Raw genomic sequence first — 17,452 nt, forward strand, 5'->3', positions numbered from 1 at the left:
TTTCTTATTGTACTTTCTTGAGACATTGATGAGATGTTTTGCAATGACTGGAACATTCCAATCGGGCCAGAAAAGCCCTGATAATAATGGAATGCCTAGAAGACCACACCCCACACCCACATGTCCCCTTCCCTGTCTGTGATCCTGGGCTGAACACATACTGACCCCCCACTCATGATCACGTGCTCCCTGCCTGCTCCCTGGCACATTCCCCCCTGAACTTGTCTCTATAAAACCCCAGTGTCCATCTTGCAGGTGGAGAGGTCAGTTGGGAAGGCTTGAGCCTGCTAGCTCCCCTGGCTACTGGCACCCAAAATACATTTTTTCCTTTCTTTTTTTCAAACCCTTGTCTGATGAGTGATTGGCTTCTCTTGCCATGAGTTTATCTGAGTTTGTTGGGCAATAGTGTTGACAAACCCAGCCAGGAGCTAAGCTTTCCATTTGTACAGCCCTTTTGGGATTCCCCTAGATGGAGCAGTTGGCCCCGGCAGAGCATCAGGCTCCCTGCTCATTTCCTGAGTTAGCAGCTGGGACAGGTCCCTGGGTAACATAGCCACAGAGGTAGTAGTTTGATGGGGGATTCAGGTACCCACTGTGCCATTTAAGGGTTCCCTGCCAGATGGATCCTTGACCATCTTATTCCCTTTCTTCCCTCATCTCACAGAGATGGAAGATTTCATGCTAGTAAATCTTAAAACCGTTCTATCTTAGGTATAACAAGGAAAAATATAAGTTATAGTATAAAGAAGAATATAAACTGAAACTTTAATTCTAAAACGTTCATCATCTCCTTCCCTCTGAGAAGGATAACCATTGACATTTTTAAAAGATGACCCATAATAAGTTAATGATATCAGCCCATCCTTTTCTTTGCGGTATAAGCCATTTGGAAGTATGAAAAAATGCTGTTCGTGCACACCAATTTATAGATCTTGGGTTTTGCTGCTATTACAATTGCTACACTTTCATCAAACTTAAAAACTTTTGTGCATGAAAGAACATAATAAACAGAGTAAAAGGCAGCATACAGAATGGGAGAAAATATTTGCAAATCATATCTGATAAGATTAATATCTAGACTATATAAAGAATGCCTACAACTCAATAAAGAATAGCAAATAAACCCATCAGAAAATGGGCAAAGGACTTCAATAGATATATATAAAGAAGATATACCAATAGCCAATAAGCATACGAAAAAATGCTCAACATCACTAATCAGTAGACAAACGCAAATCAGAGCCATAATGAATATCATCTTAAACCCATTAAGATAGTTACTATCAACTAAAAACAAACAAAAACACAGAATATAACAAATGTTGGTGAGGATGTGAAGAAATTGGAGCCCTTGTGCACTGTTGGTGGGAGTGTAAAATGGTGCAGCCACATGGAAAGTAGTATAGAGGTTCCTCAAAAAATTAAAAATAAAATTACCATGTAATTCTGCAATCCCATGTATGGCTATATATCCAAAGGAATTTAAAGTAGAATCTCAAAGAGATATCTGCACACTCATGTTCGTAACAGTGCTATTCACAATAGCCAAGAGGTGGAAGCAACCTAAATGGCCATCAGCAAATGAAAGGATAAACAAAATGTGGTCTATACATACAAGGAATATCATTCAGCCTTAAAAAGTGAAGGAAAGCCTGTCATAAGCTACAACGTGGATGAAACTTGATGACATTATGTTAAGTGAAATAACCACAAAGTTAAATACTGTATGATTTCACTTATATAAGATATGTAAAGTAGTCAAATTGATAGAAACAGAAAGTAGAAGGGGCTGGAATAAGAGGGAAAACAGAAGTTCTTGTTTAATGGTGTGCTGGTTAATTTTACATGTCAACTTGACTGGGCCACGGGTGCTCAGATATTTGGACAAACATCATTTTGGGTGTGTCTGTGAGAGTGGAAATGAGATTAATGTTTGAACAGGCAGACTGAGTAAAGCAGATTACTCTTCCCAGTGTGGGTGGGCCTCACCCAATCAGTTGAAGGCCTGAATAGAACAAAAAGGCTGACCCTCCCTTGAATAAGAGGGAACTCCTCCTGTATGACTGCTTTGAGCTGGGATATCAACTCTGTTAGCAAACTGAAACTTAAATAGTGCTCTGAAAGTCATACACGTGGACAAACACCACATTGGTGCAAAGTTGGTTGTTGTTTCCAATCTCCAGGCTTACCTTGGAGTAAATTGATTTCTCTGCTGTCTCCATCACTAAATATCCCCATACTCTGTACCTTCTGTCCATCCAGAGCTTTCTCTATGAGATAAAGCAGGCTCTCCAAGGTTAAGCCGCTATGTTCGTACACCACAGAAATGATACCTGCCTTAACGCTGTCCACCACCATCTAGAAAATGAAACCAAAGCCCAATATTTTAGAATATTTATTAATAAAATAAATACAGTGGGTATGTAATCTGCTGTGATTTTTAAACACTTTTTCCAGAAATTATAGAAAGAGGAAGATAAGCTTTATCATTCATTGGCTTCTTTTTCAATGATTTTCTTTTCTAATTATAAGAGGAGAAAATTAAGTACACTTCTAACTCCAGCACTCAGAGATAAATACTATTAACAAGTTAAATTATTTTCTTCCAGCCTTTTTATCTTTATACATACCCATGAAGAGACATATATGCAACTCTTAAAAAATAATCAAGTTGAGATCATATGATTTTTCAATGGCCTTTTAAAATAGATTTAAAGTTTTCCTCTTAATCATGAATTTCTGAATTATCAATATTGATTGATTAAATATTTGCCATTTAAATAAATATGAAAACCACTGTGCTTTGAACTCAGCAACCAAATGGACTTTTCATTGTGATAAAGTTAATTCATTAGCAGCAGACAAGTTGGAAAGTCATTAAAGTTGATGATTTTTTTTTCTCCCAAACCTCATGCCACTTTCTGAAGGTCACCGTTCAAACTGAGCAGAGGACTACCACATGGTTATGTCCTACTTTTTGCTTAAACACCCATCACATTCATAATAAAATAAGTAATCATGGCATAGACTTACGTAAAGAAGACAAATAGGAGAATAGACTTACTTTGAACTAGATTTTTCACCCCTACTCTGTCACTGGTTATCCTTTGTGCCCAGCCTGATGCCCATTATTAAACATTAGGGACTCTATTTGGGGCCCACATGGAGATCAAAGCTCTGATCTTGCTTTCATGTGGATCCATGAAGCTGGCCGGTTGTAAATGATCAGAGTCAATTTCTAGGTGCCCAGAAAGAATACTGAATTCATATCTTGAAAGCAACCATTTTGTTACAAATAGGAATTTTTTTAAAACTTTCTAAGTAGGCCAATGAATGTAACCTACTGAATGTCATCCTTTACGTATGTCCCTCTTTGTGTGTCATATATACATATACACACATATCTATAAAAATAGAGGTTTCCTATGTCTACTTTGTGCTTCCTTTATTTTTCTTATATTAAAATTAAAATATATAACTTATTATAGAAAGAACATAATTTAATGACATCCTCCTTTAATAGCCCACAAAATAGGATTTCTGACATTTTTCTTTTGAGAAATGATGGTTATATGATAGTATTTAATTCCTTGGGCAAAGAGGTTTTAAAATAATCCTAATCACCTTGCTCTTTTTGGGGATAAGTGCAACAAGTTCAGTTCAATAAGGATTCACTGGAGTTTTAGCCTTTAATGCTTTTTTTAAAAGTAATTTTGATTTATGGTTATCTTTATTGCTTCTGATTTTTAAAAGTGCTCTGGGTATGTAAATTTCCACTTAGACCATTTTCCTTTTAGAAAAGAAATCATTTTCATACACATGGTGGTCAAAAGATTGCTATACATCTTCTCATGTAGATGGGAAAAAAAAAAAAAAACCCGATTCAGAAAAGGGCAGGCCTCCCAACATACTCCGTACCTCGCATGCAGGAATCCGAGATGATATTAATAAGAAGTGGGGCTGGGAAGCATATGAAGAACTGTTATCATTTTTATGAACTCCATGCCAAGTGTTCTTCAATAAGAAAGGGTAGGAATGGCTTCCAGAAACATTGCTTCTATAGGGAAAAGAAGGAAATAAGTGAAATTTAAATTTCCTATTAGTTGGATTTTGATAACTGAGCACCAACCTGTTGTCTGGGCATCAGTTATACTGAACAAGGCACGTGGCCTTTGGACCTCAGTCTCTCCCTGCAGTTTTTGGGGACAGCGGCAAATGGGGCTCCTGGGTCGGGTGGGGCTGGGGCTGGCCTCTGGGTCTCTCCTCCTCTGTCCATGGGGTACTAGAAAGGTCTCCTGGAACTTATTTAGCTTTTGTTGGGTACTTAAAATGAATGTAGTGACATACTTAGGGGTTCAAAATGACATTTTAAAAAGGAACAGCTGAGAGATTTAAAATTTCCTAGATCATCTGGTCCTCAGAGCTTTCTAAATAATATGTCCATTCTCTTACCCTTACCCCCATATTCCCATTTGGATATGCTTACTCCATGAAAAACATTTCTGAAAAAAAATGTTACTTTTGCTCAATAACTTTGCATAGAAAATGTACTACATCCCAGCCTCTTTGCAGGGCCGAGAATATTTGAAATGTAAAATTTGAATGTTACAGATTTCCCTCTTCAGAAAACATGTCAAAGACCACTGCTCTGGAAGATTAAAGAGTTAGTTCTACTGCTATGTCGTAGGATATGAGTCAGATAATTATACAAGCTCCCTGCGTGTTAGCTAAATTATTCTAGAATGAATTTTTGGTATCATGGGATGGTCTTGAGCCTTCAGGAGATGGAGGTTTGCTTACCGCTTGGGCAAAGCTTCTAAGGATGCCAAAACAAGCTGTTTCTCCAAAGCTTCATGTAATCCCACTCGATCCCTCAGAGCCTGGGAGAGACTTGGCTGGGGTTTGGATTTTAACAATCTAGAGCAGCATGTTCCGCTCACCCAAGGGGGTCGAACTTTGAATAACTCCTCTGAAAAACAAACAGCAGCAGGCTACGTTGTTTACTTCATGCTTCTCTCCACCAAGTCTACGTAGATAAAGGCATCAAAAATAAAGCTGTACCAGGGCACTATTCCAAATGGCAATAATTATAGCCCTTTTTACAGACTCTGTTTGGATTTCTTATCCTCTCAGCACTGGGGCTCCAAGTTACCAGTCATGTCAGGTCAGGAAACAAAGCTCAGAGAACAAGCACCTCTTTTCTTGTGGAAACCAGTTAATCGATTTACAGGCTTCACATCCATTTCTGCCCTTCTTCTTGGCTTCAAGTAATCTCCCATTTGTTATGATCTCACAGAGGGTGAGTCAGTGAAAAAAAGATGGCAGGACTCAAATCACTTGTTGTTCTGTTGTGCACTGTGCAAATCAGAAGGCTTTGCTGAGAGGGGCTCTTATTCCTCTTCCCTTCCCACTTTTCTTCTTTTAATGCCATTCTTCCTGCTTCCAATCCCAGTTTCACTTCTCCCCTCTGTTGCTAATCCCAGTTCTTCTGTCCTGAACCTATTTATTTGCTTTTGCCTGTGTTCATAGTTACCTCTCTTTGTTTGTTTTTCATCTCATAAACCTGAGATTTACCAGAGCAATAATGGAGGCACTGATACTTGACTTTCTGTATTTCATCTGAAATCTTTTTTTCTTATTCATTAACTTGAAACCTAGTAGGGGGTAGGGGAAGAGCTTGTCTGGAGTATACTTTAGAGCATGCCACCCACACACTTCCAGAAAGACCTAGCTGTCCTCCTCTGTGGGAATCTGTATGTAAATCCATTTGTTTCTACAATAGTTGGGTAAGATATCGTTTTAAAATGCTACTCACTCTTACGTAGTGCAATTTTCTCCCAAATTATTTTTCTTAAGCACTTTTCTCTTTGTCTCTCCTGCAGCTCCTCATCTTCTGTTTTGGGTTCGTTCAGGGTCCCATAGATAGCAGTGGCTTCCCTAGGTATTAGCCAATCTAAGCTGGACACACAAGCAATGTAATGATGCTTCCAAGCACCATACTCATTATCTGTTGGCGTATAGGGCAGAAACCACCCAAACCTAATGCATTTAGGCATCCATAAGCAGTCCTACAGAAAAAGAAATGAGAAATATAAACTGCAAGAAATTTTTAAGGCCCATTTCCTAGTAATAATGTTTCCAGGTACGCAGATAATTTTTCTTTACATTGGGATTTCTGGTGCAGCTGACTTGTTATCTAAATTTGACACTAACAAATAAGAAGCATACCTCACTCCATACAAAAATAGTCTTTGATGACAATATATGTTATATATGAATATATGTATTAGCCATCTTTGTACACGTGCTCCCATAGCATTTGGTTAACCCTAGATTCTGAGAATTCTGCTACTAGCAACAGTGTATCCGTTTGTTTCACACCAAACCTCCCACTGGGAACACCTCTGGTTGAACCATGTGATATTGCCAATATGCAAACAGCTTTGATATATGGAAACAGCAAATTTCATGTGGTTTAATTGAATTAAGCCTCTAGACAAAATACCATAAAACAATTATTCGAAGGCATATAGAGCTACCAATGCACTAAGGGCTCATGTGCCCATGACCCCAGAGAGAAGGGAAACCCAAGAGGGAAGGCCAATATCTGGCATGACTTTTCACTTCAAGGCATTTGACAGTTCCAAAGTCAAGCTCAGGCTGAGAAGCAGAGCAGAAAGTTACAGCTGAATGACATGGAAGCTAAAAAGAATTTTATGCATTCTCACAAGGAAGAGAGGAAACAAATTTAAATTCAGCGCCCACTAAGGGGAAAAGCCCTAGTAATCACACCAGGCCATCCGCTGAGATCGCTATCAGTGAGGGTCAGGAATTAGACAAACTCTCACAAAGACTGAAACTAGTTTTAAAATCTCTCCTTCTCTGATTGGATTTAAGTGATCTATTCCTAGCCTAACCAAATGCCAGAAGCAAGAGCAAATTCTCTCGGGAGGAAGGAAACATCATCCAGAGGCTCAAATTATTGCATCAAAATTTTATATCCAATATCTGGTACTCAATCAAAAATACCAGGCACATAAAAGGATAACAATTGTTTCTCTTTTTGTCTTTTATTATTAAGTAGAGAGAGACCCTCAGGAGAGCCATACGTTATAATTGTTAGGCATGAAACTAAAAAATAAACAACCCTATAATTAATGTCTAAGAAGTTAATTATCTAGGTGAGAAATTTTGGCAAAATAATCAAATCAACATTCTAGAACTGAAAAATATAATAACTGACATTTAAAACTCAGTGGACCAGTTTAAAAGCAAATTAGAATCCAGCTAAAGAGATAATTAGTAAACAAAAAGCTAGAAGCAAAATCCAGGCAGAAACACTGAAGGCCAAAATGATGGAAAAGACACAGAAGAGAACATGAAACTTGTGGGAGATGGTGAATCAGTCTAACATGTAAGTACTGGAATCCCACAAGAAAAAGAGCGAAAATGGGGCAGAAGCAATATATAAGGAGATAGACTGTGAGAACTTTTCAAAACTGATAGACATTAAATCTCAGATTCAAAAATCACCAAAAAACTCAAAACAGGAGAAACACACACACACACACATACACACACTTCTGGGTACATCATAATAAAATTGTGGAAAACAGAAGACAAGACAGAAAAAAAAAGAATCCTAAAAGCAGCTAGAGAAAATAAAAATATTACCATTAAAGGAACAACAATAAAACTTCCTACTTCTCAAAAAAAAAAAAAAAGTTATGGAAGCCAGAGAAAACAGAAAAATTTCAATGTTCTATAAAATTAATTGCCAACCTAGTGTTCAAATTCCCTGTGAAAATATCCTTCAAGTATAAAGGTAAAATCAAGATATTTTCAGACAAAAATAAGAGAATTTGTCAGCAGCAAGTTGCACTGGAAGAAATATTCAAGAGAATTCAAAAGGAAAATGAGCCCAAATGGAAACTCAGATATACAGGAAGATATGAAGAGCAACAGAAAAAGTAAATATGTGGTTACTTATAAGTAAATATTAACTATACCAAATAATAGTCTTGTGAGGTGTATATAAATATATATATATATTTATATATATATACACACACATATAAATTTAAATGTATTTTGTGTGTGTGTATGAAATTAAAATATTTAACAGCATTGAAACTGGGTGGGGAGGGGATTGAGGGGAGTAGATAGAGTTAAAGGGTCCTAAGCTCCTTGCATTATCTCAGAAGTGGTTAAAAAAAAAAAAAAAGCCCTGGATGAGTGCTGTAATCTCTAATATAGCCATGAGAGAACTGCTAAATAATTTATAATTAACAATCTAAAAAACACTTAAGTACTCCAAAAGACAAAGAGAAACAAAACAAAACACCTGGAACAAACAAAAAATACATAGTAAAATGGTGGACTTAAGCTTAAATATATCCATATGTACACAAATGTAAATAGAAAAATTACCCCAGCTAAAAGTGAAAGATTGGGAAGGAAGCTACCCCGATTGCCACATGACAGAATACAGTGGTATCTGGGCCCTATTACTGAGAAGTGACAAGTAGTAAACCTGTTCAGTTAGAAACTTCCAGGGCCAGCTGACTTGTGCAGATGCACACAAATCTTTTGGATTCAGAAAGGAAAAAATATAGAGAGAAATGAAGCGTGGTAACACTGTAGAGAAATCCACTTTGGCCACTTGCGTCCTTTCTGAAAACCAGTCTTGGACAAACCTAAAAAGAAAGACACAGAAATGTAGTTCAGAACACTAGTGTCTAAAACCGACAAAAAATCCAGTATAAATATTGGTCCTTGTTCTTTCTAGAATCTTCTAACTATATTTAAAAAAACGAAATCCTAAATAACATAGGGCTAGATTTTTTAAAATACTGTATCTACTTTCACTGATCCATTCTAAAGAGGAAATGAATAATAAAAATATCTAAAATCCACAGGAAAAAAATCTGAAATAAACAGTTATTTAAGCTGTAAGTGTGGGTTTTCTTTTTTAACCCCAAATTCAATAAATCAGCAAGTCCTGTCAGCTCTACAAATACGTATCCCCAAATCCAACCACCTCTCCACGTCCACTGCCGTCACTCTGGGCAAAGCATGTCCACCTCGTCCCTGCACAACTGCAACAGCCCCTCCCGATGGTCTCCCTGCTTCTGCTCCTTTTCCCAGAGCCCATGCTCTACACAGCAGACCAAGTGGTTTTTTAAAAAAATGTAGATTAGATAACGTCACTCACGCAAGTAAAACCCTACGACTTCCCGGTGCAATTAGAATAAAAACCTATAGTAGCCACATCACACTTAGTGGCGAAATATTAATTCCTTCCCCTTAACATCAGGATCAAAGCAAGAACGTTCACTCTCACCACTTCAATTTAACAGATACTGGAGGTCTCAGCCATTTCAACAAAGCAGGAAAAAAGTAAAAAATACACATATTGGAATGGAAGCAGTGAAACTGTCTCAATTCATGTATGCGGAATTTACCAAACAATGATTAAGAACAACTCAGAAATCTACAAAGCAACCATTTAAATTGTTGAACTTATTAGTATAAAATTGTGATGATTTTCTTTTATCTTTTTCATGTTTATGGGATCGATAGCAATATCCCCTTTTTCATTCCTGATGTTGGCAATTTGTGTTTTCTCTTTTTTGCCTGGTCTCTGTTCATTTTCTAGTTTATTAATTTCCACTCTTCATCATTTCTTTCCTTCTACTCAGTTTGGAAGTGATTTGCTATTTTTTTCTAGTTATTTAAGGTGGAAATTTAGATAATTACTTTTAAACCCTTTTTCCCTTTTCTAATACAAGAAATTAAATGATATATTTTCCTCTAAGCTGTGCTTTAGCTGCATCCCACCCATTTAGATGTGTTGTATTTTCATTGTCATTCAATTTGAAATATTTGAATTTCCTTTGTGATTTCTTCTTTGGCCACAGGTTATTTATAAGTGAGTTAATTTCCAAATATCTGGGGATTTTCTAGATATTTTATATTTTTTAACCTCAAATTTTATCGCATTATTGTTAAAAACTATTCTTAATTAGATTTTAACAGTTTTGAAATGTACTGAGTCTTATTTTTTGGACTAGGATATTATGTATCTTGGTAAAAATTATTTTGCTCATAAAAAAACATATATTTGGAAGTTGTTGGGTTTAGTTTTCTGTAAATATTAAGTCAAGGTGGTTGAAAAGATTGCTCAGCTCTATATTACTGATTTTTTGTTTAATTGTTCTATTATAATTCAGTCAGTTTTGTTTCATGTAATTTGAAACTCTATTATTTGGTATATACATATGTATAATTGTTATGACTTCTTGATGAATTGATCCTTTTCTCTTTAGAAAATGTCCCTCTCTATCTTTCTGGTAATGTTCCTTGTCTTGAAGTCCATTTTGTCTGATATTAATATTGCCATCCTACTTTTATATGCTTAGTATTTGTATGGTATGTTTTCTCCTATTTTTATACTTTTAACCAATCGATGTCTTTATATTTACAATGTATCCTTTGTGGTCAGTATACAGTTAGATCTTGTTTTTTGTTTTTGTTTTAAAGCTCATTTGACCATCACTGCCTTTTATTTGAGGGTTTAGTCCACTTATATTTAATATAATTATTGATGATGGTTGAATCCAGGTCTTGATTTTGTTACCAGTTTTTTGTTTTTCCCATTTGTTTTATGAAAATTTATTCTTCCTCTCCCACTTGGTTTAAGATAATGAATTTTTTGTATTCCATTTCAATTCCTTTATTGGCTTTTAAGCATACCTCTTGCATTATGCAATTAAGTTGTTGCTAGAAAGTGCAATATGCACCCTTAGCATTTCATAGTCTATTTAGAGTGAATATTCATATAAAATTAAAGAACAGTGCAATGGTATAGTTCTTGCCATCCTTTATGCTTTTGTCACAATACTGCACCTACTTATAAGCCCCATAATACAATGGTTTTGCTTTAAACAGTCATATATCTTTAAAATAACTTTAAAATTTTATGTTTTTCCACACATTACCATTTCCTTGTAAATCCAAGTTTCCATCTGGTATCAATTTCCTTAGCCTGAAGAATGTCTTTTAGCATTTCTTTACTGCACATCTTCTGACAACAAATTTTATCAGTTTCCTGTTATCTGAAAATATCTTTATTTCACCTTAATATCTGTAGTACTATTATGACATGCATTAATCAATTTTAATAATTATCATCTTGTAGCCCGTCTGGTTTTTGCTATATCATCTTCTCCTTTTCCTCCTCCTCTCCCTCCTCCTCCTTTTTCTTCCTCCTTCACTCCCATTTTATTTTAAAGCAAATCTAAGACATCATATCACTGCATTCATCCCACCCACTTAGATGTGTTGTATTTTCATTATTATTCAGTCTGAAATATTCTAATTTCCCTTGTGCTTTCTTCTTTGATAATTCAGTGTGCCTCAATAAACAATAAGAGCATTTTTAAAAAACATATACTATAACCATCATCATGCCTCAACAAATTCAACAATAATTTCTTAATGTGATATCTATTTTAAAATTTTTTAAAGATTTATTTATTTATTTTGAAAGAGCGGGAGAGAGAGAGCATGTGCACATAGGGGGAGGAGCAGAGAGAGAGGGGAAGCATACTCCCCGCTGAGCATGGAGCTTGACTTGTGGCACCATTTTACCAATCAGACACCACGACCTGAGCCAAAACCAAGATTCAGTTGCTCAGCTGCTCAACTGACTGAGCCACTGAGGACCCGCTGTGATATCTATTTTTTTTTTAAGATTTTATTTATTTATTTGACAGAGAGAGACACAGCGAGAGAGGGAACACAAGCAGGGGGAGTGGGAGAGGGAGAAGCAGGCTTCCCGCGGAGCAGGGAGCCCGATGCGGGACTCGATCCCAGGACCTTGGGATCATGACCTGAGCTGAAGGCAGTCGCTTAACCAACTGAGCCACCCAGGCGCCCTGTGATATCTATTTTAAAAACTTTTTAAAAATATGGCATCCATTAAGAAAACCTTTTTTTAAAGATTTTATTTATTTGAGAGAGAGAGAGAGAGTATGAGCAGGGAGGAGGGGTAGAGGGAGAAGCAGGTTCCCCACTGAGCAAGGAGCCCAATGCGGGACTTGATCCCAGGACCCTGGGATCATGACCTGAGCCGAAGGCAGATGCTTAACCTACTGAGCCACCCAGGTGCCCCCATTAAGAAAACTTCTTACATTACTCTGCATATGCCACCTAAGCACAAATGGATCTTGAATGAATAGAAAATCCAAGCCTCCACCAAAATGATCATCTTGGGGGTCATATAGGTCTTAGAGCAAAGAGACATTTTATGGCCCATGAAAGATGCACTGCTGGCCCTGTAGCCACCAACTACAAAAAAAAAAAAGATACTTAATACCTGATTGCCCTCTTTAGATATTGACAATAAACATCTGTTATAGTCCCAATATAGTCCCAAACCACCAAATAAGTCATCATATTTGAATAAGAATCACTAGAACAAAAAAGTTTGGAAGTAATCCATGTGTTGGTAAGTCAAACTCTTCCCTGGAACTGCTACTCTCCTCCAAACTCTGTAAAATTACAGAGGTTTGTGGCCAATCTCACAGCTGGTTGGAAACTTTGGCAATAAGTATTTACCCAAACTCTTTTATCTCAAGCCATTGGGACTACAGAGCTATTTGTCACTGCTAAGTGATTACTGTTGCCCTATTACTAGGTCCTGATGGACGCTGATAAACTCACTGAAAGAAAAGCCATGTCTCTGAATAGCTCTCATTCTGCAATGTGTCTTCTCTTTCTCTGACCTCTAAATGCATAACCTAAATTCCCACAGGTGGGTCAACCCCCAGAAAGTTCCAATGTGAAATGAAAACGACACCTCCAATTAGGGACAAAAAAGAGCTTAGTTACCTTCATAAACAAGTTGCTGAACACCCATGAGACCCAGAGACAGTCTTCACCACTAATTTACCCAAACTGCTGGCCTAACTGGGGCCTCATCTATAAATCTTGGGAGAAGGAAAAATTCTATCTTGCAACAGAACACCAATTAATAATACATGTAGCAGCAATTAAGAAGTTAGAAAATGAGCACTTGGCAGCTATCACAGTAATAATTACGTCAGAAGAGTCATCAATGGAGACTAAAACTAGTGGGTGAAAATATGATGAGGAACAGGGTATTTGCATAGATTCCAATATTTTTAAATTAATTTAAAAATTAATCACTCAAAGTCTTTTTAGTTACTTATTATTAACAAAATAATAATCATCTTAACCAAATGATAAGTCAACATCATGAGCCATGGGACTAATCGACATAGTATGCCCTCAGTGTGATCTGCTGAGAACACAGTGTCCCTTCTGTGTTATTCCTGACAAGAATGCATAACCTGAATGCAATCTTAAGGATGTATCAGCCAACCACAAACTGAAGGTCATTCAACAAAGTAGGTCTGTACTCTTCAAAAATGTTAAGTAACAAAAGACAAGGAAAAACTTAAGAACATCAAGGTGGATGTTTCATAGAAACATGAAACTAAATACCCTGGATTGGATTCTGGACTGGGAAAGAAAGGATGATTATAAAGGATGTTGTTGGAATAATCAGGAATACTCAAATGGAGTCTGTGGATTAGATCATAGTACTGTATCAATGCTGATTTATTGATATTGGAGGATGTACTTTGATTTTTCAGCAGAATGTCCTTGTTTTTTTCAGAAACACATACTGAGATGCTTAGGGTTAATGGGGCATCATGTTTGCAACATATTCTCCTATGATTCAGAATAACAAGGCAAAAATGGTAAAGTGTGAACAGTTGAGGAATCCAAGTGAAAAGTATAAAGGAATTATTTGCACTATTTTTGGAATTTTTATACAAGTTAAAATTTATTGCAAAATAAAGGTTTTTTTTGTTTTGTTTTGTTTTTAAGATTTTATTTATTTATTTGACAGAGAGAGACACAGCGAGAGAGGGAACACAAGCAGGGGGAGTGGGAGAGGGAGAAGCAGGCTCCCCGCAGAGCAGGGAGCCCGATGCGGGACTCGATCCCAGGACCCTGGGATCATGACCTGAGCTGAAGGCAGTCGCTTAACCAACTGAGCCGCCCAGGCGCCCTTGTTTTTTGTTTTTAAAGAAAAGGCTACCTGCTTCGTTTGCAAGGTTCAATGATTGCCTATTACTTTGTTTCTACTCCCCTGACTTTATTTTAGGTCATTGCTCTTTCTTGATCCCTGTCCATGCAGCTTTATCACAACCTGAGATAAAACAGAGTGGTTTAAAATGAACCTATTGGATCTCACTCATATGTGGAATTTAAGCAAGAAAACAGGGGCACGTGGGTGGCTCAGTCAGTTAAGTGTCTGACTCTTGGTTTCTGCTTGGGTCGAGGTCTCAGGGTTGTGGGATCGAGCCCTACATTGGGCTTCACACTCAGCACAGTCTGCTTGGGTTTCTCTCTCCCTTTTCCTCTCCCTCTGCCCCTCCCCCCACTTTCTCTCTCTAAAATAAAAAAAAGAAAGAAAACAGATGAACATATGGGAAGGGGGAGAAGAAAAAAAGGAGAGAGGGAGTGACTCTTAAGGATAGAGAACAAACCAAGGGTTGATGGAAGGAGGCGTGAGGGATGGGTTCGATGGGGGATGGGTATTAAAGAGGGCACTTGTGATGAGCACTGGGTGTTGTACGTAAGAGACGAATCACTGAATTCTACTCCAGAAACCAATATTGGGCTGTATGTTAACAAAATTTAAATAAAAATAAATAAAATGAACCTGTTGGCGTGCAGTCGGTGGAAACTGTGTGTGTGTGTGTGTGTGTGTGTGTGTGTGTGTGTGTGTGTAAGCAGAGGGCAAAGAGTGGAGCTGTGTATGTCCTGACAGCATATAGTAGCCACAGACAAAAGTATCACAAGGGGATCCTCTCATTGTTAACCGATTAACATTCAAACTGAATGAGGCTGTGACACCAAGAACAGTTAATCCCGGTGGGTCCCTGACCTAACTCCCCAGGGTCCCAGGCAGGCTTCTCAGTCCTTTCACTGGCGCTTGGGGGACAATATGCTCCCATTTAGAATTATAAAACAGATCCAAAACAAAAATGTTTTCTGCCTCCTTTTCAAAGATGGGTCTCAGTATCTTGAGTTTTCATTCCCATCCCACAGCATCTACTGTTCCATCCCAGCCAAGCAAAGGAGAAGAACTAAATCTGAGTTACTTTTTATTTATTTAATTTTTAAAGGATTTTATTTTTAAGCAATCTGTACACCCAGCATGGGGCCTGAACTCAACAACCCCGAGATCAACAGTCGTAGACTCTACCACCTGAGCCAGCCAGCCACTCCAAGAATACTTTTTAAAGTGGACCTCAATTATACATGTTTTATATTTGTTCCTCGTCTGCACTGCTACAGGGACACATTCAAATATAATGAATCTTAAGCAAGAAAGAAGGACAATGCTTCAGTCACATAAAAAAAAAATCCGTACCCAAGCGACAGAACTAGGGTAGTTTGCCGTAATGACATTGTGGCTCATTGCATTTTAGTTAATGTTACAAAGTAAGAAATCTGTGAAGAGAAATAAAAACATGTAAGGAGACAATGAACAAAATGTGCTTTGCTCCTTTATTGTGACAAGGATAGCTTCATTTAAATAATGCATGACACTACTTTGCAGTGTTCTACTGAATGTACAATGTGTACTTTGCAAAAATAACAAGGCTTAGTAATACGGAACTTGAATCTAATTCTCGGCTCTTAAATTCCTGATAAAAACTAGAAAGAAGCTCCCCAAATTGTGATGAAAATGACCAGGAGGAGAGCTTGCAGAGGTGGCCTGGAGAGGGGCCAGTCGAGTCGGCAGGGGTCCCTGCTTTCTTGTCACCTGGGCAGCCCCCGTGGTCTTGTCTGGTGGCTTTACACACACCGTCTGGCGTGGCCGGGGCCTGGAGTGGGTGGGTTTCCACACAGATGCTAGTATCGCACAGAATGACGACTAGGTTTGGGGTATAAAGCGAGTGGAGAACCATGTGCTGATGTCTTCAGTGAAGGAGAGAGCAAGGCTGGGTGGGGGGAAAGCAACAAGGAAGGGTGATTGAAGGGTGTCTTTAAAAAGATTTTAAAATAATTTGTATGTTCTGACTCATAGTTACATGGCTGCACATAAGCATAAAAAAGGTTCTATCTGGGTGGTGCGATTATGGGTGATTGGTATTTTCCTCTTTTTGCCTATTCACATTTTCCAGTGCTTCCACAAAAGCCTGGTATTATTACGGAATAGATAGAGAAGGTCCTAGGCTTCCGCATGTGTCATCCCGGCCAGGTGGCTCACTCATTCTCCAAGCCTCTGCTTGTCTGACCTCCTAGGCATCCTTCAGACTCCAGCCTAAATGTCAGATCCTCAGGGAAGGCGGTGGCCCTGATCCCCTGGACTGGGTGAGGTCGCCTTACTTTTACTTTGTCACTTAGCACAATCATAGCTATTTATTTGATATCTATTGGGCTGGCCAGGACTGCTTGGATTGTGGGGAAATAAAGGATAATACATGTACACAGACTTGTCATTGTTATAAAAGTGCTGTATGACTTCCCATGTATGATCCATATGGTAAAACTTATGGCCAGTGAAGCAATATGGTGCCGGGGAAGGAGCAAGAAATTGTAACTGGAACCAGCATGGTAGATCAGTTATGTGGCTAGTGGAAAGCTATTTTTGCAACAATATAGGTGACCATATAAGGTAATGATAGTGGAATTTTAGGGGTACTGACAGAATCCCCCCACGTCCCCACCAGGCTGTTCCTGTTGCCCAAATACCTGCCTGTAGGAGGGGGTTACCACAACCCCACCCCAGCTCTGCCTCCTTGTCTTCTCCTGTCCTTTGCTGCAACCTGTATCCTTCACACTCCATGTGCACTATAATGTAATCTAAGCATGAGTTTTGTGTTTCCCTTCTTGCTGACCCTCAAGCTCAATCCGTTTTGGGGCTCACTCACTATTTAGTCTTTCTCATCCACTGGGCTACAATCTGTGAAAGAAGGCATGGTGGCTGACTTGTTTGCTGCCCTGCCCCCAGCACCTGGTATGGTGCTTCTAACTCGGCGGGGGTGAAATAAATATGTGTAAGTTAGAATGAAGAATGAAAAAAAATAATAAAAATAAAATTTCACTGCTTATATTAAATTTCTGTTCATTCTAACAATTACCACCACTGTAGAGGCCCAAAGCAGTACACATTTATTTTCCCAGAGTTCTGGAGGTCAGAAGTCTGAAGCCAGTTACACTGGGCTAGGTGTGGGCAGGGCTGGCTCCCTCTGGAGGCTTGGAGAGCAGAATCTGCCTCCTTGTCCCCTTCAGGTTCTGGAAGCTGCCTGCCCTCCTCAGCTCATGGCCCCTTCTTTCATCTTCAAAGCCAGTTGCACAGCATCTTCACATGGCCCCATCTCTCCCACTGCTCCTGACATCA

General features: G+C 38.3%; 1 protein-coding gene across 1 annotated transcript in view; it reads right to left on the bottom strand.

Moving 5' to 3' along the window:
- Positions 1 to 17,452, bottom strand: part of ECT2L (epithelial cell transforming 2 like) — a 63,907-nt gene that overhangs the window by 36,140 nt on the left and 10,315 nt on the right. Inside the window, exons 3-7 of the mRNA XM_021693523.2 lie at positions 8,534 to 8,696; positions 5,816 to 6,068; positions 4,801 to 4,969; positions 3,919 to 4,057; positions 2,190 to 2,358 (exon numbers count right to left, since the gene is read on the bottom strand). Of these exons, the coding sequence (XP_021549198.1) occupies positions 2,190 to 2,358; positions 3,919 to 4,057; positions 4,801 to 4,969; positions 5,816 to 6,068; positions 8,534 to 8,696 (893 nt within the window). The remainder of the gene's footprint in view (positions 1 to 2,189; positions 2,359 to 3,918; positions 4,058 to 4,800; positions 4,970 to 5,815; positions 6,069 to 8,533; positions 8,697 to 17,452) is intronic.

This window comes from Neomonachus schauinslandi, chromosome 8, assembly GCF_002201575.2.
Source record: "Neomonachus schauinslandi chromosome 8, ASM220157v2, whole genome shotgun sequence".
Classification (NCBI taxonomy): domain Eukaryota; kingdom Metazoa; phylum Chordata; class Mammalia; order Carnivora; family Phocidae; genus Neomonachus; species Neomonachus schauinslandi.